Source organism: Carcharodon carcharias, chromosome 5 (genome assembly GCF_017639515.1).
Source record: "Carcharodon carcharias isolate sCarCar2 chromosome 5, sCarCar2.pri, whole genome shotgun sequence".
NCBI classification, from domain to species: Eukaryota; Metazoa; Chordata; class Chondrichthyes; order Lamniformes; family Lamnidae; genus Carcharodon; species Carcharodon carcharias.
The window spans coordinates 71,035,670-71,062,764 of record NC_054471.1 but is presented as its reverse complement, the minus strand read 5'-3'; the positions used below and the strand labels follow the sequence as shown (position 1 = coordinate 71,062,764).

Below are 27,095 nucleotides of genomic sequence, written 5' to 3'. Positions count from 1 at the left end.
TGCCTTCTTTTCCTCCCTTTTGGTAGGTGACCAAGTCGCAATGTATTCTGATCTTAATTACACATCAGCCGTCCGTGGTGTAGCCTTTCATCCTCATGAACACATGGTGGCTTTTTGTGCCTTTGGACCGAACCAACCTATACTTGTCTTTGTGTATGATCAGAAAGGTGAGTTTCTTATTAAAATACTATCTGGAAGGACCATTATTAATTAAAGTCTCTACTCCAGTGTTCTATTTGCATGGTGCTCAATAATGTACAAAAAGTAGCTACTTTACAAAAAAAAAACTAAAAGCTGGAAAAACCCATCTGTGGCCGTGGGTACCCGCATGGGCTGCAGTTATGCCTGTTTTTTATCTTGGTGGGGTATGTGGAATATTCCTTGTTCTAGTCCTACTCAGGGCCCCTCCCACAACTCTTTTTCCAGTACATCGATGACTGTATTGGTGCCGCTTCATACTCGTCTGGATCTGGGAAAAAATTTTGTTTTTTTTTTCTTTCCAATTTCCACCTCTTTCTCACCTTCACATGGTCCATCTCTCTTCACTTCTGCTGATAGACAGTCTACCAATTTTCATTACAAGCCCACTGACTCCCACAGGCTAGCTTGTCTACAGCTCCTCAGACCCTGCTTGCTGTAAGGACACCATCCCATTCCCCCAGTTCCTCTGCCTCCGTCGCATCTTTTTCAATGATTCTACCTTCTAAAACAGCACTTCGGACATGTCTCCCTTTTTCCTTTTTTTTTTAAATTCATTCACGGATGTGGGCTTTGCTGGCTGTGCCAGCATTTATTGCCCATCCATAGTTGCCCTTGAGAAGGTGGTGGTGAGCTGCCTTCTTGAAACGCTGCAGTTCATGTGGTGTAAGTACACCCACAGTGCTGTTAGGAAGGGAGTTCCAGGATTTTGACCCAGCAACAGTGAAGGAACGGCAATATATTTCCAAGTCTGGATGGTGAATGACTTGGAGGGGAACTTCCAGGTGGTGGTGTTCCAATGTGTCTGTTGCCCTCATCCTTCTAGATGGTAGTGGTCGTGGGTTTGGAAGGTGCTGTTGAAGGAGCCTTGGTGAATTCCTGCAGTGCATTTTGTAGATGGTGCACACTGCTGCTACTGTGCGTTGGTGGTGGAGAGAGTGGATGTTTGTGGATGTGGTGCCAGTCAGGCTGGCTGCTTTGTCCTAGACGGTGTCATGCTTCTTGAGTGTTGTGGGAGCTGCACTCATTCAGGCAAGTGGAGAGTATTCCATCAAACTCCTGACTTGTGCATTGTAGATGGTGGACAGGCTCTGGGGAGACAGGAGGTGAGTTACTTATCACAGGATCCCTAGCCCCTGACCTACTCTTGTAGCCACAATGTTTACCTGGCTAGTCCAGTTCAGTTTGTGGTCAGTGGTAAGACCCCAGGATGTTGATAGTGGAGGATTCAGTGATTGTAATGCCATTGAACGTCATGGGGCGATGGTTAGATTCTCTCGTGTTGGAGGTGGTCATTGCCTGATACTTGTGTGGCATGAATGTTACTTGCCACTTGTAAGCCCAAGCCTGGATATTGTCCTGATCTTGCTGCATTTGGACATGGACTGCTTCAGTATCTGAGGAGTCGCGAATGGTGCTGAACATTGTGCAATCGTCAGTGAACATCCCCACTTTTGGCCTTATGATAGAAGGAAGTCATTGATGAAGCAGCTGAAGATGGTTGGGCCGAGGACACTAACTGAGGAACCCCTGCAGTGATATCCTGGAGCTGAGTTGACTGACCTCCTACCACCACAACCATCTTCCTTTGCGCTAGTATGACTCCAACCAGCGAAAATTTTTCCCCTGGTTCCCATCGATTCCAGTTTTGCTAGGGCTCCTTGATGCCATACTCGGTCAAATGCGGCCTTGATGGGCAGTCACTCTCACCTCACCTCGGCAGTTCAGCTGTTTAGTCCATGTTTGAACCAAGGCTATAAAATGCCAGGAGCTGAGTGGCCCTGGCGGAACCCAAATTGGGCTTCAGTGTGTGGGTTATTGCTAAGCATGTGCAGCTTAATAGGACTGTTGATGACCCCTTCCATTACTTTACTGATGATCGAGAGTAGACTGATGGGGCAGTAATTGGCCAGGTTGGATTTGTCCTGCTTTTTATGTACAGGACATACCTGGGCAATTTTCCACATAGCCGGGTAGATGCCAGCATTGTAGCTATACTGGAATAGCTTGGCTAGGGGCATGGCAAGTTCTGAAGCACAAGTCTTCTGTACTCCTGCTGGAATATTGTCAGGGCTGATAGCCTTTGTAGTCTGCAGTTGTTTCTTGACATCACGTGGAGTAAATCGAATTGGCTAAAGATTGGCATCTGTGATGCTGGGGACCTCCGGAGGAGGCCAAGATGGACCATCCACTCGGCATTTCTGGCTGAAGATTGTAGCAAATGCTTGAGGCTTATCTTTTGCATTGATGTGCTGGGCTCCCCCATCACTGAGGATGGGGATGTATGTGGAGCCTCCTCCTCAAGTGAGTTGTTCAATTGTCCACCACCATTCAAGATCTGGATGTGGTAGGACTGCAGAGCTTAGATCTGACCCATTGGTTGTGGGATCACTTCACTCTGTCTATCGCTTGCTGCTTATGCTGTTTGACATGCAAGTAGTCGTGTTATAGCTGCAACAGGTTGACACCTCATTTTTAGGTATGCTTGCTGCTGCTCCTGGCATTCCCTCCTGCACTCTTCATTGAACCCAGGTTGATCCCCTGGTTTGATGGTAATGGTAGAGTGCGAGATATGCCGTGTCAAGGTTACAGATTGTGTTCGAGTAGAATTCTGCTGCTGCTGATGGCCCACAGCGCCTTATAGATGCCCAGTCTTCAACTTATAGATCTTCAAAATCTATCCCATTTAGCATGGTGGTTCTGCCACACAACACGATGGAAGTATCCTCAATCAGAAGGGGGAACTTTGTCTCCACAAAGACTGTGTGGTGGTCACTCCTACCGATATTGTCGTGAACAGTTACATCTGCGGCAGGCAGGTTGGTGAGGATGAAGTGAAGTATATTTTTCCCTCTTGTTTCCCTCAACACCTGCTGCAGACCCCGTCTAGCAGCCATGGCCTTTAGGATGCGGCCAGCTTGGTCAGTTGTGGTGATACCGAGCCACACTTGGTGATGGACATTGAAGTCTCCCACCCAGAGTACGTTCTGCGCCCTTACGACCCTCAGTGCTTTCTCCAAGTGTTGTTCAACATGGAGGAGCAGTGATTCATCAGGGAGGATGATACATGGTAATCAGCGGGAGGTTTCCTTGCCCACGGTTGACCTGATGTCATGAGGCTTCATGGGTCTGGAGTTAATGTTGAGGACTTCCAGAGCAACTCCTTCCTGACTGTATACCATGTGCTGCCACCTCTGCTGCGTCTGTCCTGCCGGTGTGATAGGACTTACCCAGGAGTGGTGATGGTGGTGGCATCTGGGACATTATCTATTCGACATGATTCCGTGAGGATGACTATGTCAGGCTGTTGCTTGACTAGTCTGTGAGACAGCTCTCCCAATTTTGGCACTAACTCCCAGATGTTAGTATGGAGGACTTTGCAGGGTAGACAGGGCTGAGTTTGCCATTGTCGTTTCTGGTGCTTAGCTCGATGCCAGATGGTCCATCTGGTTTCATTCATTTTATTGACTTTGTAGCAGTTTGATACAACTGAGTGGCTTTTCAGAGTCAACCACGTTGCTGTGGATCTGAAGTCACATGTAGGCCAGACCAGGTAAGAGCATCAGATTTCTTTTCCTAAAGAACATTAGTGAACCAGATGTGTTTTTACAGCAATTGACAATGGTTTAATGGTCACGGGCCATCATTAGACTTTTTATTCCAGATTTTAATTGAATTCAAATTCTACCATCTGCCATGCTGGCATTCCAACCCAGGCCTCCAGAGCATTACCCTGCTGGTCCAGTGACAATACCACTATGCCATCACCTCCCCTTTCCTTAACTGAGGGATTTCCACCCCCCCCCTCAAAGTACCCTATTGGGTTCACAGGGCCCCCAACCATGTCCTAGCCACATCCCACACCTCTGTCCTCACCCCTTCCCTTCCTTTCTAGAACCATGTTAAGGTCCCCCTTGCCCTCAGTTTTCACCTCACCAGCCTCCACCATTTCCACCAACTCCAGCATGATGCCACCACCAAACACATCATCCTCTCACTCCTGCCCCCCCATCCCCTGTCAGCATTCCATAGGGACAGTTCCCTCTGTGACACCCTGGTCCACGCTTCCATTGCCCCAAGCTTCTCATCCCATTCCCACGCCACCTCATCATGCAATCACAAAAGGTGGCAACGCCTGCCTCCTTCCTCACCGTCCAAGGGCCCAAACACTCTTTTCAGATGAAGCAGCTCTTCACTTGCACCTCCTTCAATTTGGTCCACAGTATTCATTGTTCTCAATGCTGTCTCTACATTGTGGAGACTAAATGCAGACTGGGTGACCACTTTGTGGAACACTTTCTCTCAGCCCACAAGCATGATCTCAAGCTTCCTATTGCTTGCCATTTCAACACACCACATTGCTCCCATGCCCACATGTCCATCCTTGGCCTGCTGCAGTGTTCCAGTGAAGCCCAACTTAAACTAAAGTAACAGCACCTCATCTTGCAATTAGGCACTTTACAGCTCCTGGACTTAACATTGAGTTCAACAGCTTCAGACCATAAACTGTCTCCCCCATCTTGATCCCCCTTTTTTAGTCCACTTTGTTTCCCCAGCCACCGCCACCCCCCCCCGCCCCCCCCCCACCCACCCTCCCCTTCAAGGGCCATCTGTCACTTGTTTTTATGTTGTGTTTTCATGGAGTGTTGACCCTTGTTCTGCTATTAATGTTCTGCCTTCTTACCTTTATGCCACTATCAGCACCTCCTTTAGTCTTTAACATTCCCTTTGTCTTGTGGCCATGACATCTTTATCAAATCTCTCCTGAGCCCCCACCTATCCCAGACCTTCTATTTTGCTCCACCCCCTCTTAAACAGTATAAAATCCGTCACTTTTCTACCTCTCTTTAGCTCTGAAGAAGAATCATATGAACTCGAAACATTAACCCTGTTTCTCTTTCCACAGATGCTGCCAGACCTGCTGAGATTTTCCAGCATTTTCTGTTTTTAATTCAGATTTCTAGCAACTGCAGTGTTTTGCTTTTAGTCAGAGCTACTTTACAAATATGGCATGCCTGAACACATTGGGATGATCTAGTTGTATAAACTTATGGTCATTTCTTTTTAGCCTATTTTTAAGTTTTCTCATAATTAGTATTGTTTGAATTGTGCAGCGATTCTGTGTAGGATTGTTCTTAATCAATTCCAAGACCACAAGTTGTATGCTCTTGGATTCCAGTGGAAGCTCTTAGAGTTTTGCTAAAGAATTGCTGAATAAATTAACCAGAATAAAGTTGGCCACAAGATTAAGCTAGAGTTTCAAAACTCAACTCCTAGGTAAGAATGACTTGCATTGTTTAGCTCCAGGACCAATGTAATGTAGGTCAACCCATAAATTTCATATTTGAATATGATTCAGCTGTGGAAATGAAATCAGTTTCTGTTATATATGTCAGTACGTCATTTAGCTGATTGGAAAAAAAAATCAAATGGGAATAGGCAAGCTGTGTATGCGTGTGGGTGGAGGAAGAATACTATGCATTTTAGTGGAAACTTTGTTCTCCTAAATAAAGCTTTAAGTGGTGCAGTGGGGTTAGCACTGCCCTTTCACTTCTGCAGACTGTGTGAATTCAATCCATACTGATAAAATGAAGGTTTTCACTCCAATAACTAATGCTCCCTTGTGAAATGAGTGTGGATACATTCAGAATTCTCAATTTCCCATGACAAAGTTCACTGTTTTTGAAAAGGAAATGTTAAATTGTGGAGTAGCAGCTGCGTCTGAGGTTGAACTTCACTTCTTTTTGTTCTTGAGATGTGGGAAACACTGGTAATGCAGCATATATTACCCATTCCTTGTTAACCCTGAGGACTTTAAAAGTTATGACATAGTGTGGACTGGAGTAACAGATGAGAGGTTCCCTTTCCTGAAGCAAATTAGTGAGCTAGTTTGGACTTTCCAACAATCCTGCAGCTTCCATTGTAATTTTCTGATATTAGTCCACGAGTTACAATTTTTTAAAACCAGTTTCAAAATTTGCTGTTTGTGTTTTGAATTAATGACCTCTGAATTTATACTCTGGTACCATAAACATTAGACTACCATGCCCTATTGTTACTTTACTCTGAGAAATAGCTGCTATACTATATTTGAAAGCAATTAGTATTAGGTGGTAAATATTCTACTCCATGCAGTGACTTCCCTTCTAAGACTGCTCACAAAATTTGCTGCATGCAAACATAATAAATAAGAACAGTAGTAAGTTCCTGGAGCCCGTTCCACCATTCAGTAAACCTATTGCTAGCCTGATCCTGGCCTCAGCTCCGCTGGCTTGCCTGTTCCCCATATCCCTTGACTCCCCTATAGTTCAAAAATTTATCTATCTCAGCTTGAATATGTTCAATGACTCAGCTTCCATCACTCTCTGGGATAGAGAATTCCAAAGGTTCACGACCTGAGCAGACATTCCTCCTCACTTCCATCTTAAATGGGGGACCCCTTATTCTGAAATAATTCCACCAGACCTAGATTCCTCTACAATGAGAAACATCCTCTCAGCATCTATCCTGTCAAGCCTCTTCAGCATCTTATGTTTCAATAAGATCATCTCTCATTTTTCTAAACTTCAGTAAGTATAGGTCTGAAGCGCACAACCTTTTCTCATAAGGCAGCCCCGTCATCCCAGGACTAAACCTAGTGAACCTTCTGTGAACTGCAAATAACACCCTTCCTTAAATAAGGAGACAAAAACTGTACACAGTACTCTAGATGCAGTCTTACCAATGCCCTGTACAGTTGTAACAAGACTTCCCTACTTTTATACTTCAACCCCTTGCAATGAAAGCAATCCTTCCATTTGCCTTTCTAATTACTTGCTGTACCTACATGATAACTTTTTGTGATTCATGTACATGATCCTCAGTACTGTAACATTTTGTAGTTGGTCTCCATTTAAATAATATTTTGCTTTACTACTCTTCATACCGAGACGGATAACCTCATTTTTTCATATTATATTCCATCTGGCAAATATTTGCCCACTCACTTAATCCATCTATATCCCTTTGCAGACTCTCTGCATTCTCATCACAACTTGCTTCTCTGCCTCTCATTGTATCATCAGCAAATTTGGCTACAATTTGGTCCCTTCATCCAAGTCATAAATACAGACTGTAAATAATTGAAATATCAGCACTGATCCCTGTGCATCCCACTAGTTATAGTTTGCCAATCAGAAAATTATGCACTTAGCCCAACTCTTTTTTTTGTTAGTTGGCCAATCCCTCTGTCCACGTGAATATGTTGCCCCAACACCACATGTTCTTACCTTGTGCAGTAACTTTTTCTGCAACTTATTGAATGCCTTTTGGAAATCCAAATCTCTTGGTTCCCTGTTGTCCATCTTGCTTGTCACATCCTCAAAGAACTCTAATAAATTTGTCAAACATCATTTCCATTTCATAAAACTATGTTGATTCTGCTTGATTGTATTATGATTTCCTAAATGTCCTGCTACTAATTTCTTAATAATGGATTCTAGCATTTTCCCAGTGATAGATGTTAGGCTAACTGGCCTATAGCTTCCTGCTTTGTGCCTCCCTCCCTTTTTGAATAGAGCTGTTACATTTATGGCTGTCCAATTCACTGGGATCTTTCCAGGATCTAGGGAATTTCGGAAGATTACAGCCAATGCATTCACTATCTCTGCGGCCACATCCTTTAAGACCCTAGGATGCAGACCATCGGGTCCAGGGGACTTGTCAACCTTCAGTCCCATTAGTTTGCCTAGTACTTCTACTCTAGTGACAGTGATTATTTTAAGCTCTTCACTCCCTTTCTCCCCTGATTTTTATTTGCTTGAACCTATGCTCCCTTATTGCCCTTCACAATTCAATTTCAATTAATCATCTTCATTTACATTTTCCGTCCCATAACTATTTTGTATACCTCTTTAAGATCACCTTAGACTCTTCCTTTCTGGACTGAAAGATCAAGCTTCTGTAGTCTTTCATCATAACTCAGTTGTCTGAAGTTAGGATTCACTCTTGGACCACTTCTCTGCACTACCTCCAGAACTTTAAAAATTCCATTGTTTCCTGGCAACCAAGAGCTGACCACAGTACTCAAGGTGTTGTCTGATCATTGCACTGTGTGGCTTGATGATTTCTTCAAACATGCATTCTACTGTTTTGGTTATGCAGCGGTTCACTGTCGCTGGGTCAGAATCCTGGAACTCTCTCCCACACAACACTGTGAGTGTACCTACATGAAAATGGGTTGCAGTGGCTCAAGAAGGCAGCTCACCACCACCTTCTCGAGGGCAAATAGGGATAAGCAATAAATGTTGGCCCAGCCAGCGAAGCCCACATCCCGTGAAAGAATAATAAACAAACAGTTTGGCATTTTTTCTGCAGTAGTTGGCTGTGTTGAATGTTGAGTCTCCTAAGTCTTTTCCAATTTCTTCCTTTATTATTTCAACATCATTCATGCAGTTTGGGTGTGTCCCATTTTCCTGACTACGCAAAATAATTTACACTTGTTAACATTAAATTAAGTGCTGTTCATTTGCTCACGTGCATGTCTTTCTGTTTTAATTCCTATAACTTAACTATCCTGTTGCAAATTTGTCCACTTTGTTTCTTAACCAAGTCTTTGATACAAATTAGAAACAGAAGCCATCTCAGTGTTAATCCCTGGGAACCTTATTCGGAACTCTCTTCCCACTCCCTACTACTTCACCCATCCCCTCCCCTGGCCTCCCATTCCCCGATCCTGACATGGCTACTCTACGAAGCACCTTTCTTCTACCCTTAAGATAGTTTTTTTTTTATCTATTTCCAAGAATTACCGTGTCATTGATAATCCTCATTTATTCCTGATAATCACATCCATTATTCATCCATTCTTGGGATGTAAGAGTCATTGACATAGCCAGAATTTGTTGTCTATCCAAAATTTCCCTTGAGAAAGTAGTGGTGAGCTGTTTCCTTGAACCGCTGCAGTCCAAGTGGCGTAGGTACACCCACAGTGCTGTTAGGAAGGGAGTTCCAGGATGTTGACCCAATGACAGTGAAGGAACAGCAATATAATTCTAAGTCAAGATGCTGTGTGACTTAGAGGGGAATTTTCCGAAGGTGGTGTTCCCATGTGCCTGTTGCCCTTATCTCTGAGTGGTGAATTCATTGGTTTGAAAGGTGCTGTCAGAGGAACCTTGGCGAGTTACTGCAATGCATTTTGTATATGGTACACTCTGGTGCTGCTGTATATTGGTGTTGGAGTAAGTGAAGATTTAAGGTGATGGATGGGGTGCCAGTCAAGCAAGCTGCTGCTTAAGTGTTGTTGGAGCTGCACTGATCCAGACAAGTGGAGACTGTTCCATTACACTCCTGACTTGTGCTGTGTAGTTGGTGATCTGACTTTGAGAAATCAGGAAGTGAGTTACTTGCCACAGAATTCTCAGCCTGTGACCTGCTCTTCCAGCCACAGTATTTATATGGTTAGTATAGATAAGTTTCTGGTCAATGGCAACCTCCCCTGCACCCCCTCCGACCCCCCGCCACCCCCAGAATATTGGTAGTGGAGGATTCAGCGATGGTAATGTTTGGATCGTCAAGGAGATGGTTAGTTTATCTCTAGTTGGAGATGGTCGTTGCCTGGCACTAATGATCTGTTGTTGCTTGTGTTGGTTTTGTCACCCTTTTTGAAAATGTTTCAATTTTTCCTATTTCCACTGGCATATCACTTGTCTAGTGACTCGCTTGGACTGACAAATTTTGAATAATTTAAACCTGTCTAGGAGTTGTATCTTATTTATATCAAAGTAATTAATTTTGCCTTTATATTTTGTCTTTATTATCTCTTATTTGCACAGGACATGTTGCTCGTGTGTTCCCTGTGGAACACTTTGAGTTGAGGTGACTTTATTAAGATATTTAAAATAAAGAAGTTTAATAACAGGGTAGATAGGGAACTCTTGAGAGGATGAATAAAATTTGAACTAAGAAGTAAGCCATTTAAAAGGTAATGCAGTAAATATGAACATAACAGAACATGCAAACGTGAAATATACTACTTGGTACCACAACAGTGTTTGCTCTAAACTGCAGTAGTCTGGAAGTTCCAGTGCAGGTCAAGCACAAATTGAACCTTTTAAGTTACAGCACGTGAGTAGCTGCGCAGAGAGACGTGAAGGTCCCATCCACTTAAATGAGTAGGCAGCATAGAACAAAAGAAAATTTGGGTTTGATGCACCACAGGTGTAGAATTAACTGAGCTGACTACGATAAGTCAGTGGGTATGGAAAACAGCATGCATTTGAGAATAAAAAAATTCTAAAACCTTAAGGCTGACCAAATGGCAAGCTTAGCAAACTGAACAGTCTAGTCCTTTTAATGCGCTCTTTTGTGCTATTAGGTTCTTGAGATGATTTGAGCACAATTACCCAGAGTCTCTGGTTTAAATGTTGAGGCTTAAGTTCCTTATTTTCACTGATGGCCATTTGATACAGTCATACAGAGAAGAAGAAATGGAAGACTAATCAGATGAGCCAGAATGAATTAGGAAGTAAGGGATGGATGGGGTGACTGTTATGGGACAGGAGACCCAATTTGTAATTTTTTTGTTTTAAACATAAACAGTTCTGTAGGATATCATACACTGAAAATGAATTCAATAAATATGGCGATGTGTGGTCTGACACCAGAAAAAACTGACCATGTAAGCTACTGGATAGTTGCAAAAAGACAAATGGCTCGCCAATGTCCTTCAGAGAAGGGAACCCCATTCTTCAAAACAAAAACAAAAATACCTGGAAAAACTCAGCAGGTCTGGCAGCATCTGTGGAGAGGAACACAGTTAACGTTTCAAGTCGCATGTCTCTTCAACGAGTCATCCTTCAACTTGGCCTGGCTGATATGTAAACAACAGGAGAGGGCAGTAAACCACTCAGTGGTTATATAATTGGTTCAAGAAGGTGGCCTATCACAACTTTTTCAGGGTATAAACAGGGATGCAGCTTACAAGCATTGACACCAGCTTAATTTTTTAAAAATTCTGTACTTAATAACATGTATTCCCCCAGAACCTCGCACACTTTTTGCTGGCTTCCCTTGATGCACAGCTTTGAAAAATGGAGCCTTTTCAGAACAGGAGTTTGTGGTGACTAATCATTAGCTAATCATAATGGCTATTCTGTCTACAAAGATGGCAAAGTTTGATTCCTGCAGCTGCTGAGAGCGCCCAGGTTTCAGTTCTGCATAGAAACAGACTTATAGTTCAGGTGGTGGATTGAGCAGAAGTAGGAAGTGCTTCTAGGAGTATTATGTATCCTGTTCATGCAGTGTTGTGCCCCACCTTGCATAACTAGGGAGATGTAGGGGTCCTCTGGGGGGTTAACCAACCCTAGAGCCGTGATTTCAGAATATCCTTCTAGAAGCTGCGTATTTTGTTGTACTCAGAAACATTATGTTGAGTTAGGGCTGCCAAACCTCCTCAATTGCCCAGCAATATCCTAGGATAGATACTGTGGATGCTGGAAATCTGAAATAAAAACAGAAAATGCTAGAAAACCTCAGGAGGTCTAACAGCATCTGTGGAGAAAGGAACAGAGTTAAAGTTTCGGGTCTGTATGACGACTCTTCAGAGCTAAAGAGAAACAGAAATGTGATGGATTTTATACTATTTGAGAGGGGATCGAACTGGTGGAGCAAAGTATAAGACCAGGGATAGGTGGGAGCTCAGGAGAGATTTGATGAAGATGTCATGGACCCAAGAGAAAGGGAGTGTTAATGGTAGACTAAAGAAGGTGCTGATAGTGGCATAAAGGTAAGATAGCAGATTGTTAATAGCAGATCAAGAGTTAGTGCTCTCTGAAAGCACAACATAAAAACAAGTGACAGATGGCCTTTGGGGTGTGAAGGAGGGTGGTTGGGGAAAAAGGATAAAAGAATAGAGGCTTAAAAAATTAAAAATGAATAAATAAATAAAAATTGGATTAAAAAAGGGATAAAGATAGAGGAGAGAGTTATGGTCTGAAGCTATTGAACTCAATGTTAAACCCAGAAGGCTGTGAAGTGCCTAATCGGAAGATGAGGTACTTTTACTCCAGTTTAAGCTGGGCTTCGCTAGAACATTGCAGCAGGCCAAGGATGGACACATGAGTATGAGAGAAAGGTGGTGTGTTGAAATGGCAAGCGACAGGAAGGTCAAGTTCATTCTTGAGGACTGAGCAAAGTGATCACCCGGTCTAAGTTTAATCTCCCCAACGTAGAGGAGACCACATTGGGAGTAGTGAATACGGTAAACCAAATTGAAAGAGGTGCAAGTGTTGCTTCACCTGAAAGGAGTGTTTGGGGCCTTGGACGGTAAGGAGGGAGGAGGCAAAGGGGCAGGTGTTGCACCTTCTGTGATTGCATGGGAAGGTACCTTGGGAACGGGATTAGTAATTGGAGCTGATTGAGGAGCGGACCAGGATGTCACAGAGGGAACGGTGCCTACAGAATGCTGAGGGTGGAGCAGGGGGTGGGGTGGGATTTGGGGAAGATGTGTTCGGTGGTGGCATCACGTTGGAGTTGGTGGAGATGTCAGAGGATGATCCTTTGGATACGGAGGCTGGTGGGGTGAAAAGTGTGGGCAAGGTGGACCCTATCATTGTTCTCGGAGGGAGGGGATGGGGTGAGGGCAAAGGTGCATTGATGGGTTGGACATAGTTGAGGGTCCTGCCAACCATTCCTTGTTCTAGTCCTCCTCGGGGCCCCCTCACACAACTTTTTTTGATATATTGATGACTGTATCAGTGACACTTCATGCTCTCATCTGGACTTGGAAAGCTTAATTAATTTTGCTTCCAATTTCCACCTCTCACATTCACATGGCCCATCTCTGACACTTCCCTCCTCTTCCTTGACCTCTGTCTCCATTTGTAGTAATAGACTGTCTACCAATATTCATTAGAAGCCCAGCAACTCCCACAGCTACCCTTGAATATGGCTCCTCACACCCTGCTTCCTCGAAGGATTCCATCCCATTCTCTCAGTTTCTTCGCTCAGTCGCATCTGTTCAGATGATGCTACCTTTCAAAACGGCGCTTCTGGCATCACTTCCTTTTTCCCTAACCAAGGGTTACCCCACTGTGGCTGACAGGGCCACAGCCATGTTCTACTCATCTCCCACAACTCTGCCCTCGCCCCTACCCCTCCCGCCCAGAGCCATGATAGGTTCCTCCTCGTCCTCACTTTTCACCCCTCCAGCCTCCACATGCAAAGGATCATCCTCTGCCATTTCCACCAAATCCTGCACGATGCCACCACCAAACACATCTTCCCTTTACCTCCCCCCCCACCCGGCACCTGGTGCACTCCTCCATCACCCCCAACACTCCTATGTCTCCTTTTCATGCAATCACAGAAGGTGCAACACCTGCCCCTTTATCTCCTCCCTCCTCACCATCCAAGGGCTCAAACATTACTTTGGGTGAAGCAACACTTTGCTTGCACCTCCTTCAATTTGGTCTCCTGTATTCGCTGTTCCTAATGCAGTCTCCTCTACATTGGGAAGACTAAACACATACTGGGTGCCCGCTTTGTGCTAGAACTTTCTGAAGTTTGCCATTTCAACATCTCATCAATTTTTTATTTTTTTAATTGTTTTTATTTTTTATTCTTTTTTAATTCTTTTTCCCCAACTCTGCCCCCAGGGCCATTATCACTTGTTTGTGTTGTGCTTTCACAGAGCGCTGATCCATGTTCTGCTATTAGCATTCTGCTATCTTATCTTTATGCCATCTTACCTTTATTCCACAATCAATACATTCTTTAGTCTTTACCACTACCATTAACACTCCCTTTGTCTTGTGTCCATGACTTCTTTGTCAATCTCCCCTGAGCTCCCATCTACCCCTGACCTATTTGCTCCACCTGTTCCACCCCCTCTTAAACAGTATAAAATTCATCACATTTCTACTTCTCTTTAGCTCTGAAGAGTCATCATACAGACTCGAAACATTAACTCTGCTTCTTTCTCCACCGATGCTGCCAGACCTGCTGAAATTTTCCAGCATTTTCTGTTTTTATCCCAGAATAAATGATTGATTCTTGGGTGCTGCTCTTAAAGACTTGGAAGAAAACTAGATGGTTTGTGCCTGGACAGTACAAAAATTACTGTTTTGTGTATGTAGACATCCAAAGTTCTCAGAAGTGGTTCCAATTTTTTCTGCTTTTCTTTCATCAGTTTGGGGTTATTTGCTGCAGATCAGGGGCTGGGAATTCTGCAGCGAATGATTCACCTCCTGTCTGCCCAAAGCCTGTCCACCGTTGACAAGGTATAAGTAAGGAGTGTGATGGAATACTCCCCATCGCATGGCTGAGTGCAGCTGTCAACGCAAGAAGCTTGACACCAACCAGGACAAAGCAGCCCACTTGATTGCCGCCCCATCCACACCTTAAATAATCATTTCCTCCACCGCTGGTGCAGAGCAGTAACAGTGCATACCACCTACAAGATGCGTTCCAGGTTCCAGCAACTTGCTGAGGCACCTTCAGCAGCACCTTACAAAACACACTCAATTCTACCTCCTGGAAGGACGAAGGTAGCAGGTGCAAGGGAACACCATCACCTACAAGTTCCAATCCAAGTCGCACACTATCCTGACTTGGAACAATATTGCTGTTCCTTCCACCCTGTTGTTGGATTAAAATCCTTGAACTCCCTTCTTAGCATCTCTTGGGTGTAACTAAGCCACAAAGACTGCAGTGGTTCCAGAAGGCAGTTCACCATCTGCTTCTCGAGGGCATTTAGGGATGGACAATGCATGCTGGCCTTGCCAGCAATGCCTGTATCCCATGAAGCAGTAAAGTATTAATGCTGAGAAAATACTTAAGGCAGAATTTTTCTCTCGTTGGGCAGGCATGCGCCTGACCCAAACAAACGTAAAATGATGCGCAATGATGTCGGGCGAGCACTTGCGCGATATTTCAATCGGTGGGCGTGTGCGGGAGTCAGCAGCATGCCTGCTAGTTATTAAGTGGCCTATTAAGGCCCTTAATCAATTAATTGAGTAGAATCTTTCGCTGCCTATCCAACCGTTCGGTTGACGGGCGGGCGAAAACCAAGCGGCTTTTGCATTTTTGGCGAAACCCCATCCACGAGCGGGATGAAGTTTCAACCAGTGACTCTTGAAAGAAAATTAATTTTTTATACTCCTATTTAACATGTCCCTGCTTATGTGATAGAGTCACATGAGGGGACATGTTTTCATGATTTTAAATATCTTTATTTTTATGGTTCAAAATCTTCAGCTCCATGAGGCAGCTCTGTGCCTCAGGGAGGTTTTATTGCGTGCACCCGCATGCATGCACAAACTTTAGCGCTCGTGCTCCTCCCGCCTTCACTCTGGCAGCACTGCAGCAGCATTTCACGCTGGCTGGCCCTTAATTGTGAAATCGCGGTCGGGGCCTGATCGCAGGCAGTGGTCGGCTTCGTGACCCCTCCTGGGCCTGCCCACCGTGCCTGCCCAAAGAGGGCAAAATTCTGTCCCTAGTTTTTCTTTTTTACTTAGTGAGTTGTTATGATCTGGGGATTGCGCTGCCTGAAGGGGTGGTGGAAACGTACTTAATAGCAAATTTCAATAGAAAATTGGAAATTTTGAGAGTGGAGAAGTGTCACTAATTGGATAGCTCTTTCAAAGACCCAGCACAGACATGATGGGCAAAATAACCAAGATCCTCTGTAAGATTCTCTGATATGCTTATGCAGATGCATATTTGTAAACTAAAGTAAATGTCATGTGGCCAAATTTAAGGATTAGATCCAATCAGGGATTGCAACCCTATCTTGAATTGTTGTAAGCATTAGATCTATTTCACTATAAATTGTTGAGCATAATATAGCCAAAGGGTTGGCCATTTCCAAATAGTTAGTTAATAAATGTATTTTTTAAATCACCTATCCTCAGATCACTTCTAGGAATGTTTCCCTAGTCAGATTGCCAGTTACATACACCTCAAAGCTATTGATCTCAAGTATATCTGTAAAGCTACCACTTGATGGAGTAGTATTGATATATTTTCAACATGACTGGTAGATGGATTCAGGCAATGTAGGTTCAAGCCCCACTGCACCATTGAACATGTAATGTAGGCCAAGTTTGTCAATCTTTTGAAGTAGGATGGATATGTGCATTCACGCATTTCAAAACCAGTGAGTGATTATATAAAAATGCAAGACCCTACAGCATAAATTCAAAATGACCATGAACCAAAATGTGTGATGTCAAATCCTTCATTACCCTATCTTTCCCCTTCCCTCACACTTCCATCTCTTTTGCCTCATCTTTCCATTCTCCTAAGCCTGGTTCTTATGTTTTCCCCTCTCATTCTTTCTCTTTGAACTCCCCCCCTTTTCTCTTTTTCTTCTTCCTTAAAACTGACCTTTTTCACCAAACCTTTGGTCACCCCTCCTAATATATTATCCTTAGGCTTGCTGTCTATTTTTTCTTATGTCTCTGGGAAGCACCTTGGCCATCTACATTAAAAGCGTGATGTAAGCATATGTTGCTGTTGGCACACAGGTGATTTGTAGGAAAGACAGATTACTTAAACAGATGGCAGTGACTCTTAACCTTCAAGTAAAGTTTTAACCAGACTGTTAACCTGTTGATCAGTTATTTTGAGGTTGGGAACCGGAGAAGAAAAGGTTTCCCTCAGGTCCTGCCAAATATAGCAGCGGAGTTTGATTAACATGTTCTGTCTGTTTTCTGACTGCCACCATCCAGGTTGAGTGACTGGTTAGCTATTGAGTGGGTTGGCCATCAGCACCATGCCACAGTGGGATGGAGAAAAGAGGGAGCGAGGGATCGGAGGTCTGAGGAAATCAGAAGTCTGTATTGAGGGAAGAGCGGAAGGACTTCGGGCGATGTGGTGTGGGAAACGGTGGTAGTCGGAGTAGAAGGCCCTTGGCAGATCTGAAGGGTCAGTGGTGATGGAGGGTGGGGAGATTGGAGTCTTGTTGAAGGAGAGGGGATCAGAGGCCTCCTGGGTGAAGGAGACCGGAGACCTCGTGAATAGGGGAGGAGTCGATCAGAGGCCTCAGGAATTTGATGGGGGAGAGATGGAAGATCTCAGGATGAGAGTTGAAAGGTTGCTGAGGGAAGATTGGAAAGGTCCAGGTGTGCCATTGTGTGGTATAGGTGAAGCAGAGAATCTGGATCCAGAAGCTGAATGGAAAAGTACTTTCTCCTGGATCCAAAAGTCCTCACCTCTCTTTAGTCAGTGGGTTTCCTGAGGCTTGGGAAATGCAGCCAGACTGGGTTAGGTTTAAAATGGTGGTTAATTCGGGGCATGTAGCCTCATAATATTTAAATTATCAGTTTGCCTGCTGGAAATGCCCCTGCTCATGCCCCTGTTAAAACTGAAAAAGGATAGTTGTGAATGGATTTCAGATTTTTTACACTTTTACAGGCCACCCAACCTAAATCCAGTTGTTTTGGAGATTAATATATTCCCCATGGTGTTTTATTCAAACTAATGTATCTGAATAGGGATAGCAGTCGTGAACACTGTTCCTTCTAATTTTTTTTTGCTGTTTGCTGCTTGTTTATTTCAAAGTGTGCTATCTTTTAAGTCTTTGCACAGCCACACATGCATGTTATTTCCAATGGAGCAACTTGTGAGTGGTCTCCAAGGCACCTTCCGGGTTGTCATATGGAAACATTGGTTGTGACCACGTTTCTAAGAATATAAGTGTTAGTTTGTCATTATTATAATTATATACCTAGTAACACAAAATACATAATTCTCAATTATTTAATTTACTCAAAATTGAATTTTCTGTATTTGAAATCCTTAGCTGTATTTTGCAGCAGAGTTTGCAAGTTTTTCAGACGTGGAGCAGGAGTTCTGGTTTTCTTAGTTATCACTGTAGACGGACCTCTTTAAATAAAAAGGCTAAAAAATACAAAGTAAGACTTCTCCCCACCCTGATATCTTGGAGCAAAGAGAGGAGCATAACACATCTAAAGGCCCAATTTTAATTCACTCAACCCATTCACTTACGCAGTTAAATTGGGTCCAAGATGTCTTTTGTGGTTCAAAGTAAGACAAGATACTCGTCTTGTGGCTTGTTCTATATGTGCTATACCTCGCCCCTGTATCTGAAAATAGAAAAGGACTGATAAAACCTTCCTATCCTTGGTCTGCTCCTCTTCCTTAACTCGTGCTGCCCCATGGCAGCATCATGCAAAACCATGGTGTCCAGTTCCATGGTGTCCAGTTCGACATGTAAGCTGATGATACCAGATTTACCCCTCTGATAACATTCGTAATATCCCACCCTCAGCCTCCAACCCAGTATTGTCAGCTTACTTCTCTGATATTCGGTCCTGGATAAGGCGTAAATTTCTCACACTAAACATAAAGAACATAAACATAAAGAAGACCAAAGCTAGCTCTCATTCATGCCAGCTGGCAATGTTTTGTACTAGCGTACTTGTGACTATACATAGGGGATGAACGAATGAGGAAGAAATATAGATCACAGAGCTACAGTCTTCATTCTTTGATTGAACATCCACATCCAAATACAAAGCTCCTTCTTGGCCTACTGCTCATTCCAGTAGCCAGTATGCTTTCTCTCATTGTGTTTTTAATATTTTACTAGCTTTATGACTTTACAGTTTAAAGTTTTATGGTTATTGGCTTCACCATTGAACTTGTTTTTTTTACCCAATTACTGAAGATGGAAATTTTTTAAAATATATTTGTTCATGGGATGTGGGTGTCGTTGGCTAGGCCAGCATTTATTTCCCATCCCTAAATGCCCTTGTTCAGAGGGCTTTTAAGAGTCACATATAGGCCAGACCAGGTGAGGTTGGCAGATTTCCTGAGGATATTAGTGAACTAGATAGGTTTTTACAACAATTGGCAATGGTCATCATCAGACTCTTAATTCCAGATTTTTATTGGATTCAAATTTCACCATCTGCCATGGTGGGCTTCGAACCCAGCTCCCCAGAATATTACCCTGGGTCTCTGGAATACTAGTGCAGTGACAATACCACTGCGCCACTGCCTCCCCTATTTCAAAAACAGAGTCCGTAACTACATTTTTAAAAGGAAGATATTTGCCTGACAAAGAGAAGTATTGAAAAGCATGGGAAGTAAACAGGAGAATTGGGTTGGACTAGTTGGTCTTTGCAGAGATAAATACTGGCATAGATTTGATGGAACGCAAAGCCTGTCTTGTGCATTTTATAATTTTGCTCAATCTGCTGAGCAATGAATGGATGAGCACTTACCTGAAAGTGAATCTATGGCCAGAATTTTCAGCTTGGGGGGGCGGGGCCCACTCACTGAGGCGTAAAATGACGCGGCGTGATGCCACTTAGATTTTCAGTTCGTCGGGCATGCAGCCAAATTGGCTGCGCACCCGCTGAATTGTTAAAGGCCTATTAAGTCCATTTAAAAACTAATAAACTGAGCTGCCCATCCAACCTTAAGGTCGGCGGGCAGGCGAAGAGCCCAGGCGGCCTTCGCATTTTTCATGGAACCTCATTCACGGGCAGGATGAGGTTTCATGAAGTGTTTTAAAAATTGGATAGAAATTCATTGACATGTTCCAGTTCCTGGGACATTGTCACATGAGAGGACCTGTCTTAAAATTTTTTCTTTTCTTCATTTAGATTTTTAAAACTTAACCTAATCTCCTTGAGGCACCTCTGGGAGATCTCTGTGCTCTTTCGCATGCATGCGCAAAAGAGCTCAGGCCCCAACTCAGGGACTCACCCACCCACCCCCCCTCCCTGGCCCGCACAGTGAGTGCTCAGCTGATTGGCGCCCCTGCACAACCCTCCTGACGGGGGGAGAATTCTCCCCTATGATGCAGTAGAATTGGGTTTGGGAAATTCCAGAGGCTACATTGGAAGGACTGCTGTCTGGAAAAAGAATTTCCCCAGTGGAATAGGGAAAAAATTCCAAACAGTTTCAACCAAACAATTTTTCAAAATGTTGAAAGTTTATTTTCTTGTAACAGAAGTTGATTTAACCCATCTATAACAAAAGTATTTGATCAGATTTGTGTTTAATGTTGTATTTCATAATCAAGGGAGATTCAGCAGTCTGTTTTTAGTGTTACCAATCCATTTACTAGACAGTAAAAAACATTGTCAGATTGTTCAAAATTATACAGTTCAGCTCTTTTTGATGCATACACATAAACGCAGGTGCAATCTGGATTATTTTAAACTTAACTGCAGCAGACTTCCTCGTGCATGGTCGCAGCTGCATGAAAATGAATTGATTGTCACAAATATATCGTAGAAAAATAGAGAATTAAGCACCTTGCTCAAAGAGGAATATTTCCCCATCCACCAATTAAACTTTTTTTTTTCTTTCCTGAGATGTGATTATCCCTGACCAGGCCAGCATTTGTTACCCATCCCGAAATGCCCTTGAGAAGGTGGTGGCGAGTGGCAGTCCATTTTGTCTAGGTACACCCACAGTGTTGTTAGGGATGAAGTTCCAGGATTTTGATCCAGTGCCTGTGAATTTAAAGCGATTATGGTTCCAAGTCAGGTTGCTGTGTGGGCTGGAGACAACTTGAAGATGGTGGTGTTCCCATACACCTGCCCTTGTCATTCTAGGTGGTAGAGGTTGGGGTTTGGATTGTGCTATCAAATATGCCTTGGCGTGTTTCTGCAGTGCATCTTGTGTATGGGTGCACACTGTTGCCACTGAGCATCAGTGATGGAGGGAGTGAGGGTTTCCTCCACCACTGATAGTCTGGAGAGATGGGGCGGCAGTCAAGCAGGCTCCTTTATCTTAGATGGCGTTGAGCTTCTTGAGTGCTGTTAGAGTTGCACTCATCCAGCCAAGTGAAGAATATTCCATCACATTCTTGACTTGTGCCTTGTAGATGGTGAACAGGCGTTGTGGTATCAGGAAGTGAGTTACTTGCTGCAGAATTCCCAGCCTCAGACTTTCTCTTGTATATCACTGCTCCAGTTAAGTTTTTGGAGAGTTTTAGCTCTGAGGAAGTTGATGAGTTATTGGGAATGGCAGTGAAGACCTAATATTACTGGTCTAGTAATCTAGCAACACATGTTCAAATCCCACTGCAGCAGCTGGTGGAATTTAAATTCAATTAATTAATAAATCTGGTATAAAAAAACTAGATGACATGAAGCTACCAAATTATCCATCTGGTTCACTAATGTCCTTCAGGGAAAGAAATCTACCATCCATACCTGGTCTGGCTTACATGTGACTCCAGACCATAAGCAATGTGATTGACTCTTAATTGCCCTCTGAAATGGTCTAGCAAGCCACTCAGTTGTATCAAGTTGCTGCAGAAATTAGAATGTGGTTTAAATTGACATAAAAGTAGGAATAACAAGAGACCATGTTGGGACAATATTTTACTGCAACAGCAACTTGCATTTAAATAACACTGATAATGTAATAAAGCATCCCATAGCACTTTACAGGAGAGTTATGAACAAAATTTGGCACCGAGCCCCATAATGGGGTATAAGCTTAAAGGCCAAAAGCTTGGTTAAAGAGAGAGATTTTAAAGAGGGAAGAGAGGTGGACAGATTTACGGAAGGAATTCCAGAGCTTAGGGAACAAAAGACACAGCCACCAATGATGGAGTGATTGAAATCAGGATGCACAAGTTGCCAGAATTGGCAGAGCACAAAGGTCTAAGGGGCTGTAGGGCTGAAGGAGATTACAGAAATAGGGAGGGACAAACAAGTTCATGGAGTGATTTGAAAATATGGATGAGAATTTTAAAATTGGCTCCCAGTCAAGCAACAGCTCCATGTAGGACAGTGAGTGCAGGGAGGTGGGTGAGCAGGACTTGGTATGAGTTAGTACACGGACAGCAGAGTTTTTAATGACCCAAAGTTTGCCAATGATCGAACCTGGGAAGCTGGCCAGGATTGTATTGGAATCGTTAAGCCTAGAGATAACAAAGGCATGGATGAGGGCTTCAGCATCGAATAAGCTTCGAAAAGCCCCAAGGCAGGCGATATTCCAAAGGTAGGTATAGGTGGCCTTAGAGCTGCTGTAGATATGTGGTAGAAAGCTCATCAAGAAGTCAACTATGGCACCAAGGTTGCAGACAGTATCTGTCAGCTTCAGACATTTGGTAGGGAGAGGGATGGATTCTGTGGTAAGGGAAGAGAGCTTGTGGCGTGGACTGAAGTCAGTGGCTTCTGTTTTTTCAGTATTGAATTGGAGGAAACTCCTGTTCAACCAATATTAGATGTTGGATAAGCAGTCTGGAAGGGGTCAAGAGAGGCAGATCTGGCTATCATCAGCGCATATGTGGAAACTGATAGCATAATTTTGACTGATGTTGCTAAGAGGAAGCATCTAGATGAGAAAAAGGAGGGGACCAAGGATAGACCCTTGGGAGACACCAGTGATAATGGTGCAGGAGCAAGATGAGAAGCCATTGCAGGTGATTTGCATAAGATAAGAGTAGAATCAGGTAAGTAAAGTCCGTCTCCCCCCACCCCCCCCCCAGCCAAATGACACTTGAAAGATATTGGAGCAGAATTTCATAATCAACATATCAAAAGCTACAGATAGGACAAGGAGAGACAGTTTACTTTTCTTAATCAGCTGGGATGTCATTTCTGACATTGGTGAGAGTCATTTCTATAATGGGGCAGTAAGCTGATTGGAGGGGCACAGATTTGGGAACAACATGTTCAAGGGCTTCAGAGAGGAAATGGAGGCTGGAGATAGGGCAATAATTTGCAAAGATGGAGGGTCCAAAGATTGATCCTTTGAGGAGAGGGTCGATGATGGCAGATTTGAAGGAGAAGAGAACCATTAATAATGTCACCTAAAAAAAAACAGAAAAAGGGAGTTAGGTGATCAGCAGTTTAGTAGGAATAAGGTTTAGAGAGCATGAAGTGTGTCTCATTGACATGATAAGCTCAGAGAATGTATGTAGGTATAGAAGAGAAACTAGAGAAAGATGTGAATTCAGGATTAGGGCAAGAAGGAACCTTTTATAGGAAGCTAAGCCCAGTGGGCTAGGGAAAGGGAGGGCACTGGAGAGGTGATTAAGGAAGATTGTTAGTTGACATCTGTGCAATAAAAGATTCTAGCTTAGAGTTTCCAATAATGCAACTGTTTTATAATGGACTCTAAGCACTGCTCAGCAAAGAGGTCTAGACTTCATCCCAAATTGAGGAAATAGGTCCTTTGTGCACTTGGTTTGAGCAACCTATATCTGTCAGGACTCAGCAGGGGTGCCATGCTGCTCCAGTAGTAGAAGGAGCATGGCTTTGTCATTGAACCAATTCTCTTCTCCAATTTCCTTGCTGCAATACAGTATCCCACCTCTAGCAAATGACCCAGTGGCATGGAAATAATCTACAGAACAGACGAGAAACTTTTCAGTCTATGCTGCCTTCAATCCAAAACCACTGTAACCTCAGTCATAGAGCTTCTGTATGCAATTGTTGCTTGTTTGTGCACTCACTCAGAAACTGAGCTCCAGATCATTGTTGACTCCTTCTCCAAAACCATATGAGAAAATGGGCCTTTCACTAAACACCTAGAAAACTAAGGACTTCTTCTAAACAGTTTCCAGAGCACAGCACCTACCCCCATGGATTAAGACCAACTGCAAGATCCTGGAAAATATGGACCATTTTCCATAACTTGGGAACCTCCTCTTGACAAAGGCAGAGATTGGCAACAAAATTCATCATCAGATCCAATGTGCCAACTCAAACTTCGGCCATTGCGAAAAAGTATTTGAGAACCAGGATCTCAAACCCAAGGCTTAAAGCCATGGTCTACCAGGCAGCAGTGATCCCCATACATCCAAATGCTTTGGTGACTTTGACAACCTATAGCAAGCACCTGAAAGCACTGGAGAAGTACTAGCAACGGTGCCTGTGCAAGATCCTCCCAAATCTAGTGGCAAGAAAGGCAGTCCAACAGTAGCGTCCTTCGCCGGGAACGTACAGAGGCAAAAAATCGAGGGATTGGAAGGAGCACACAAAGTCCCAAACAACCTATCTACCCAACCCTTCAAGCACCACCTGCCTCACATGCGCAGATTGTGCATTGGATTTATCAGTAATCTGATAAATTAACCCAGCAAAAATATTATCCCTTGCACCTTCTGCAAGTGCACCTCCGCAGAAATTAATTAATCCTCTCTGGGAAAAATTTCTTTTCCCTGCCCACCCCACACCACCTGCCCCCACCCCCCCTAAAAATGAAGTTATTTGATGACCATTTGAATATAAAGCTTATCTGAGGAACACTTTTTTTAAAGTTAATTCTCCAGTTCATTTTATTTTTTTGGAAAATTTTTCAGTTAATTTGAAAAATCAAAATTCAAATTAATTCAAAATTATCTCACAGTATGAGGAAAGATTTGCTTTGACTTATACCAGAGGGAATTATACAGAAGCATGTTGTGAAATTCTGCTTGGACTGCAATGTCCTGGTACTTGCAAATGGCGATGACTACCTTCATCTGAATAGTATGATTGTTCTGGGAAAAATATCAAATTCAAGCCATTTATTTTTAGAATGGTCGAGGGCTCCAAATTAAAATCTTAGTTAAGGTACTTAGGTAGTTAGAGAGAAGGTACTTAGGTAGTTAGAGGGATGTTTCCCCCACTTCCTGTGAGCACAGAAAGAAAGGAGCAGAGGAAGATAAGTCAGTTTTAGAAGGTAAGTCAGTTTCAACAAGAGCCGCAAAAAAGCAGGCTCTGTCCTGGACTAGGAGTTAAGATAAACCAGTCAGATTTAGGAACAAAGAACATCATAATTGCTGGTTGAAAAAAGACCACGTCCATTGATTCATCTTCTGCGATTCTGATAATTTCATAATACAATCATAATCAAGTTGTTGACTAATCATATTAATTGATTTTTTATCAATTAGCCCACAATAGACTGAGACAGGAGTTTCCTCATAAGGTCAAAGATCATAAAAACTAGGAGCAGGAGTAGTTCCTGAAGCCTCTCGAACCTGCTCCACCATTTGGTGACGTGATATAGCTGATCTGATTGTGACCTGTTATGACCCTTTGGACCAGTAATGTTTAAATAAGAAATCAAACACCTGACAATTAACTGACAGCACTACACGATTTCATGTTTTTAAACTAACACACAAACTTATATATAAGTCAAAAAGAGATAAGCAAAGTAAGCTCTATTAAGCATTATAAAGGCCTATGCTATAAGCTCAGTTCTACTTTTTAAATTACTGCCCCCCACAACCCTCAATAGTTTCTTCTTACGAAATCTTGTAGCTTCATTCACTTTTCCTGGGAGCCAATGCAAGGGAATGCCATAACCCTCTGGAATTCACTTTAATTCTTCTCAGTTTCAGGCTAACCTCAGAGGTAAGACTCTTTTGAGGCCCTTCCATCAACTTTTTTGACTAAACAGACCTCACGACTGTCGGAGCCTCAGCTCCTTGATTGGACTACTGCAGATATCCAACTGCCTTCGCACAGCTTTCCCAAACTAACTCTGCTCATTGCATTCTGCCACAAGACCCTGTGAGGACCACTGTAGATTTATTGCACCAGCTGCAAGCTATAGCAAACCGTCCAGCTGCTTTTCCCCTCTCAGTTCAAACTGAGATGGGGCCCCACCTGTATTGCGTATGGTAAATGGTGAAGTTAGTATTTGTTACTTGAAATGCAGAACTAACTGACTATCATCTCCCTTTGGTTTTCTCAATCCAGTGAAGTGTAGAGTCTACACCAAAGCAAAGCTGCTACTGCCTCTGTTTGTTTCCCAAACTGAACTGCTTGCTTATGTCAGCAAGCACACACACATAACTTAAACAGAAGAATCTCCTACCTCCACAGCCCATCTCTATGACAACATGGCATGCTCTAGTAAGGTCTCAAATAGAAATGTAAACAAATTATTTTACCTTCAACACAACTGTTTAATTCTATAACCCATATGAAAAATGTATATTGCTAATGGAGTTTAAGACCCTTAATCCAGTATTTCTGTCCCTGTCAAGGAACTCTCTTAATTACAGCTGCCTGTCAATTTTCTCCATCTGGGAACTGCAGAAACAGTTTGAATCTTTTATTGAAGTAAGGGTAGACCTTCTAAGCCCAGAGATTGTTCACTCATTGTTTAAGTTTTTACACTTCTACCTCTGACCTTATAAAATGAACATAGATTAGCTTTTAACTGTGATCAACTCCAAGCTAGTTTGAATTGCATTCACTTGAGATGTCTACCAATTTCTTCATCTGGTGCCCCCTAACACTGTTAACACATTAATTTCTAAAACAAAAAGTCATATTCAAAACATATGAATTATGAACTAGATTTTTGCAACAGATTCCACTTTCCTGCCTGCCCTCTGTAACCCTAGACTCCCTGTAGATCAAAAATATGTCTAACTCAGCCTTGATTATATTCAATGACCCAATATCTCCTGCTCTCTGGGGAAGAGAATTCCAAAGACTAATAACTCCGAGAGAAGAAATTCCTCCTCATCTCCATTTTAATTGGTTTCCCCAGGAGGGAAACATCTCAGCATCTAACCAATCAAGTCCCCTTAAAATCTTTTATGTTTCAATAAGACCACCTCATATTCTTCTAAACTCCAATGAGGCCCAACCTGCTCAACCTTTCTTCATCCCAGGAATCAGCCTGCTGAACCTTCGAAGAATTGCTTCCAATGCAAGGATTATCCCTCCTAGAGTAAGGAGATCAAAACTGTACACAGAACTCTAGGAGGTTGTAGCAGGACATCCCAACTTTTATACTCCAACCTCCTTGCAATAAAGGCCAGCATCCATTTGCCTTACTAATTACTTGCTGTACCTGAATGCTAACCTTTTGTGATTTAAGTATGACATCCAAACCCCTCTTTACTGCAGCATTCTGCAATCTCACCCCATTTAAATAATATTCTGCTTTTCTGTTCTTCCTGCCAAAGTGGA

At 43.1% G+C, this 27,095-nt stretch overlaps 1 protein-coding gene across 6 annotated transcripts in view; it reads left to right on the top strand.

Moving 5' to 3' along the window:
- Window positions 1-27,095, top strand: part of ahi1 (Abelson helper integration site 1) — a 284,978-nt gene that overhangs the window by 106,804 nt on the left and 151,079 nt on the right. For all 6 annotated transcript variants that reach the window (XR_005943129.1, XM_041188744.1, XM_041188742.1 and 3 more), the window contains one exon: window positions 27-167. Coding sequence is in view for 5 of the 6 variants with exons in the window: in XM_041188744.1 (XP_041044678.1) it covers window positions 27-167 (141 nt within the window). In the remaining variant the exon portion in view is untranslated. The remainder of the gene's footprint in view (window positions 1-26; window positions 168-27,095) is intronic.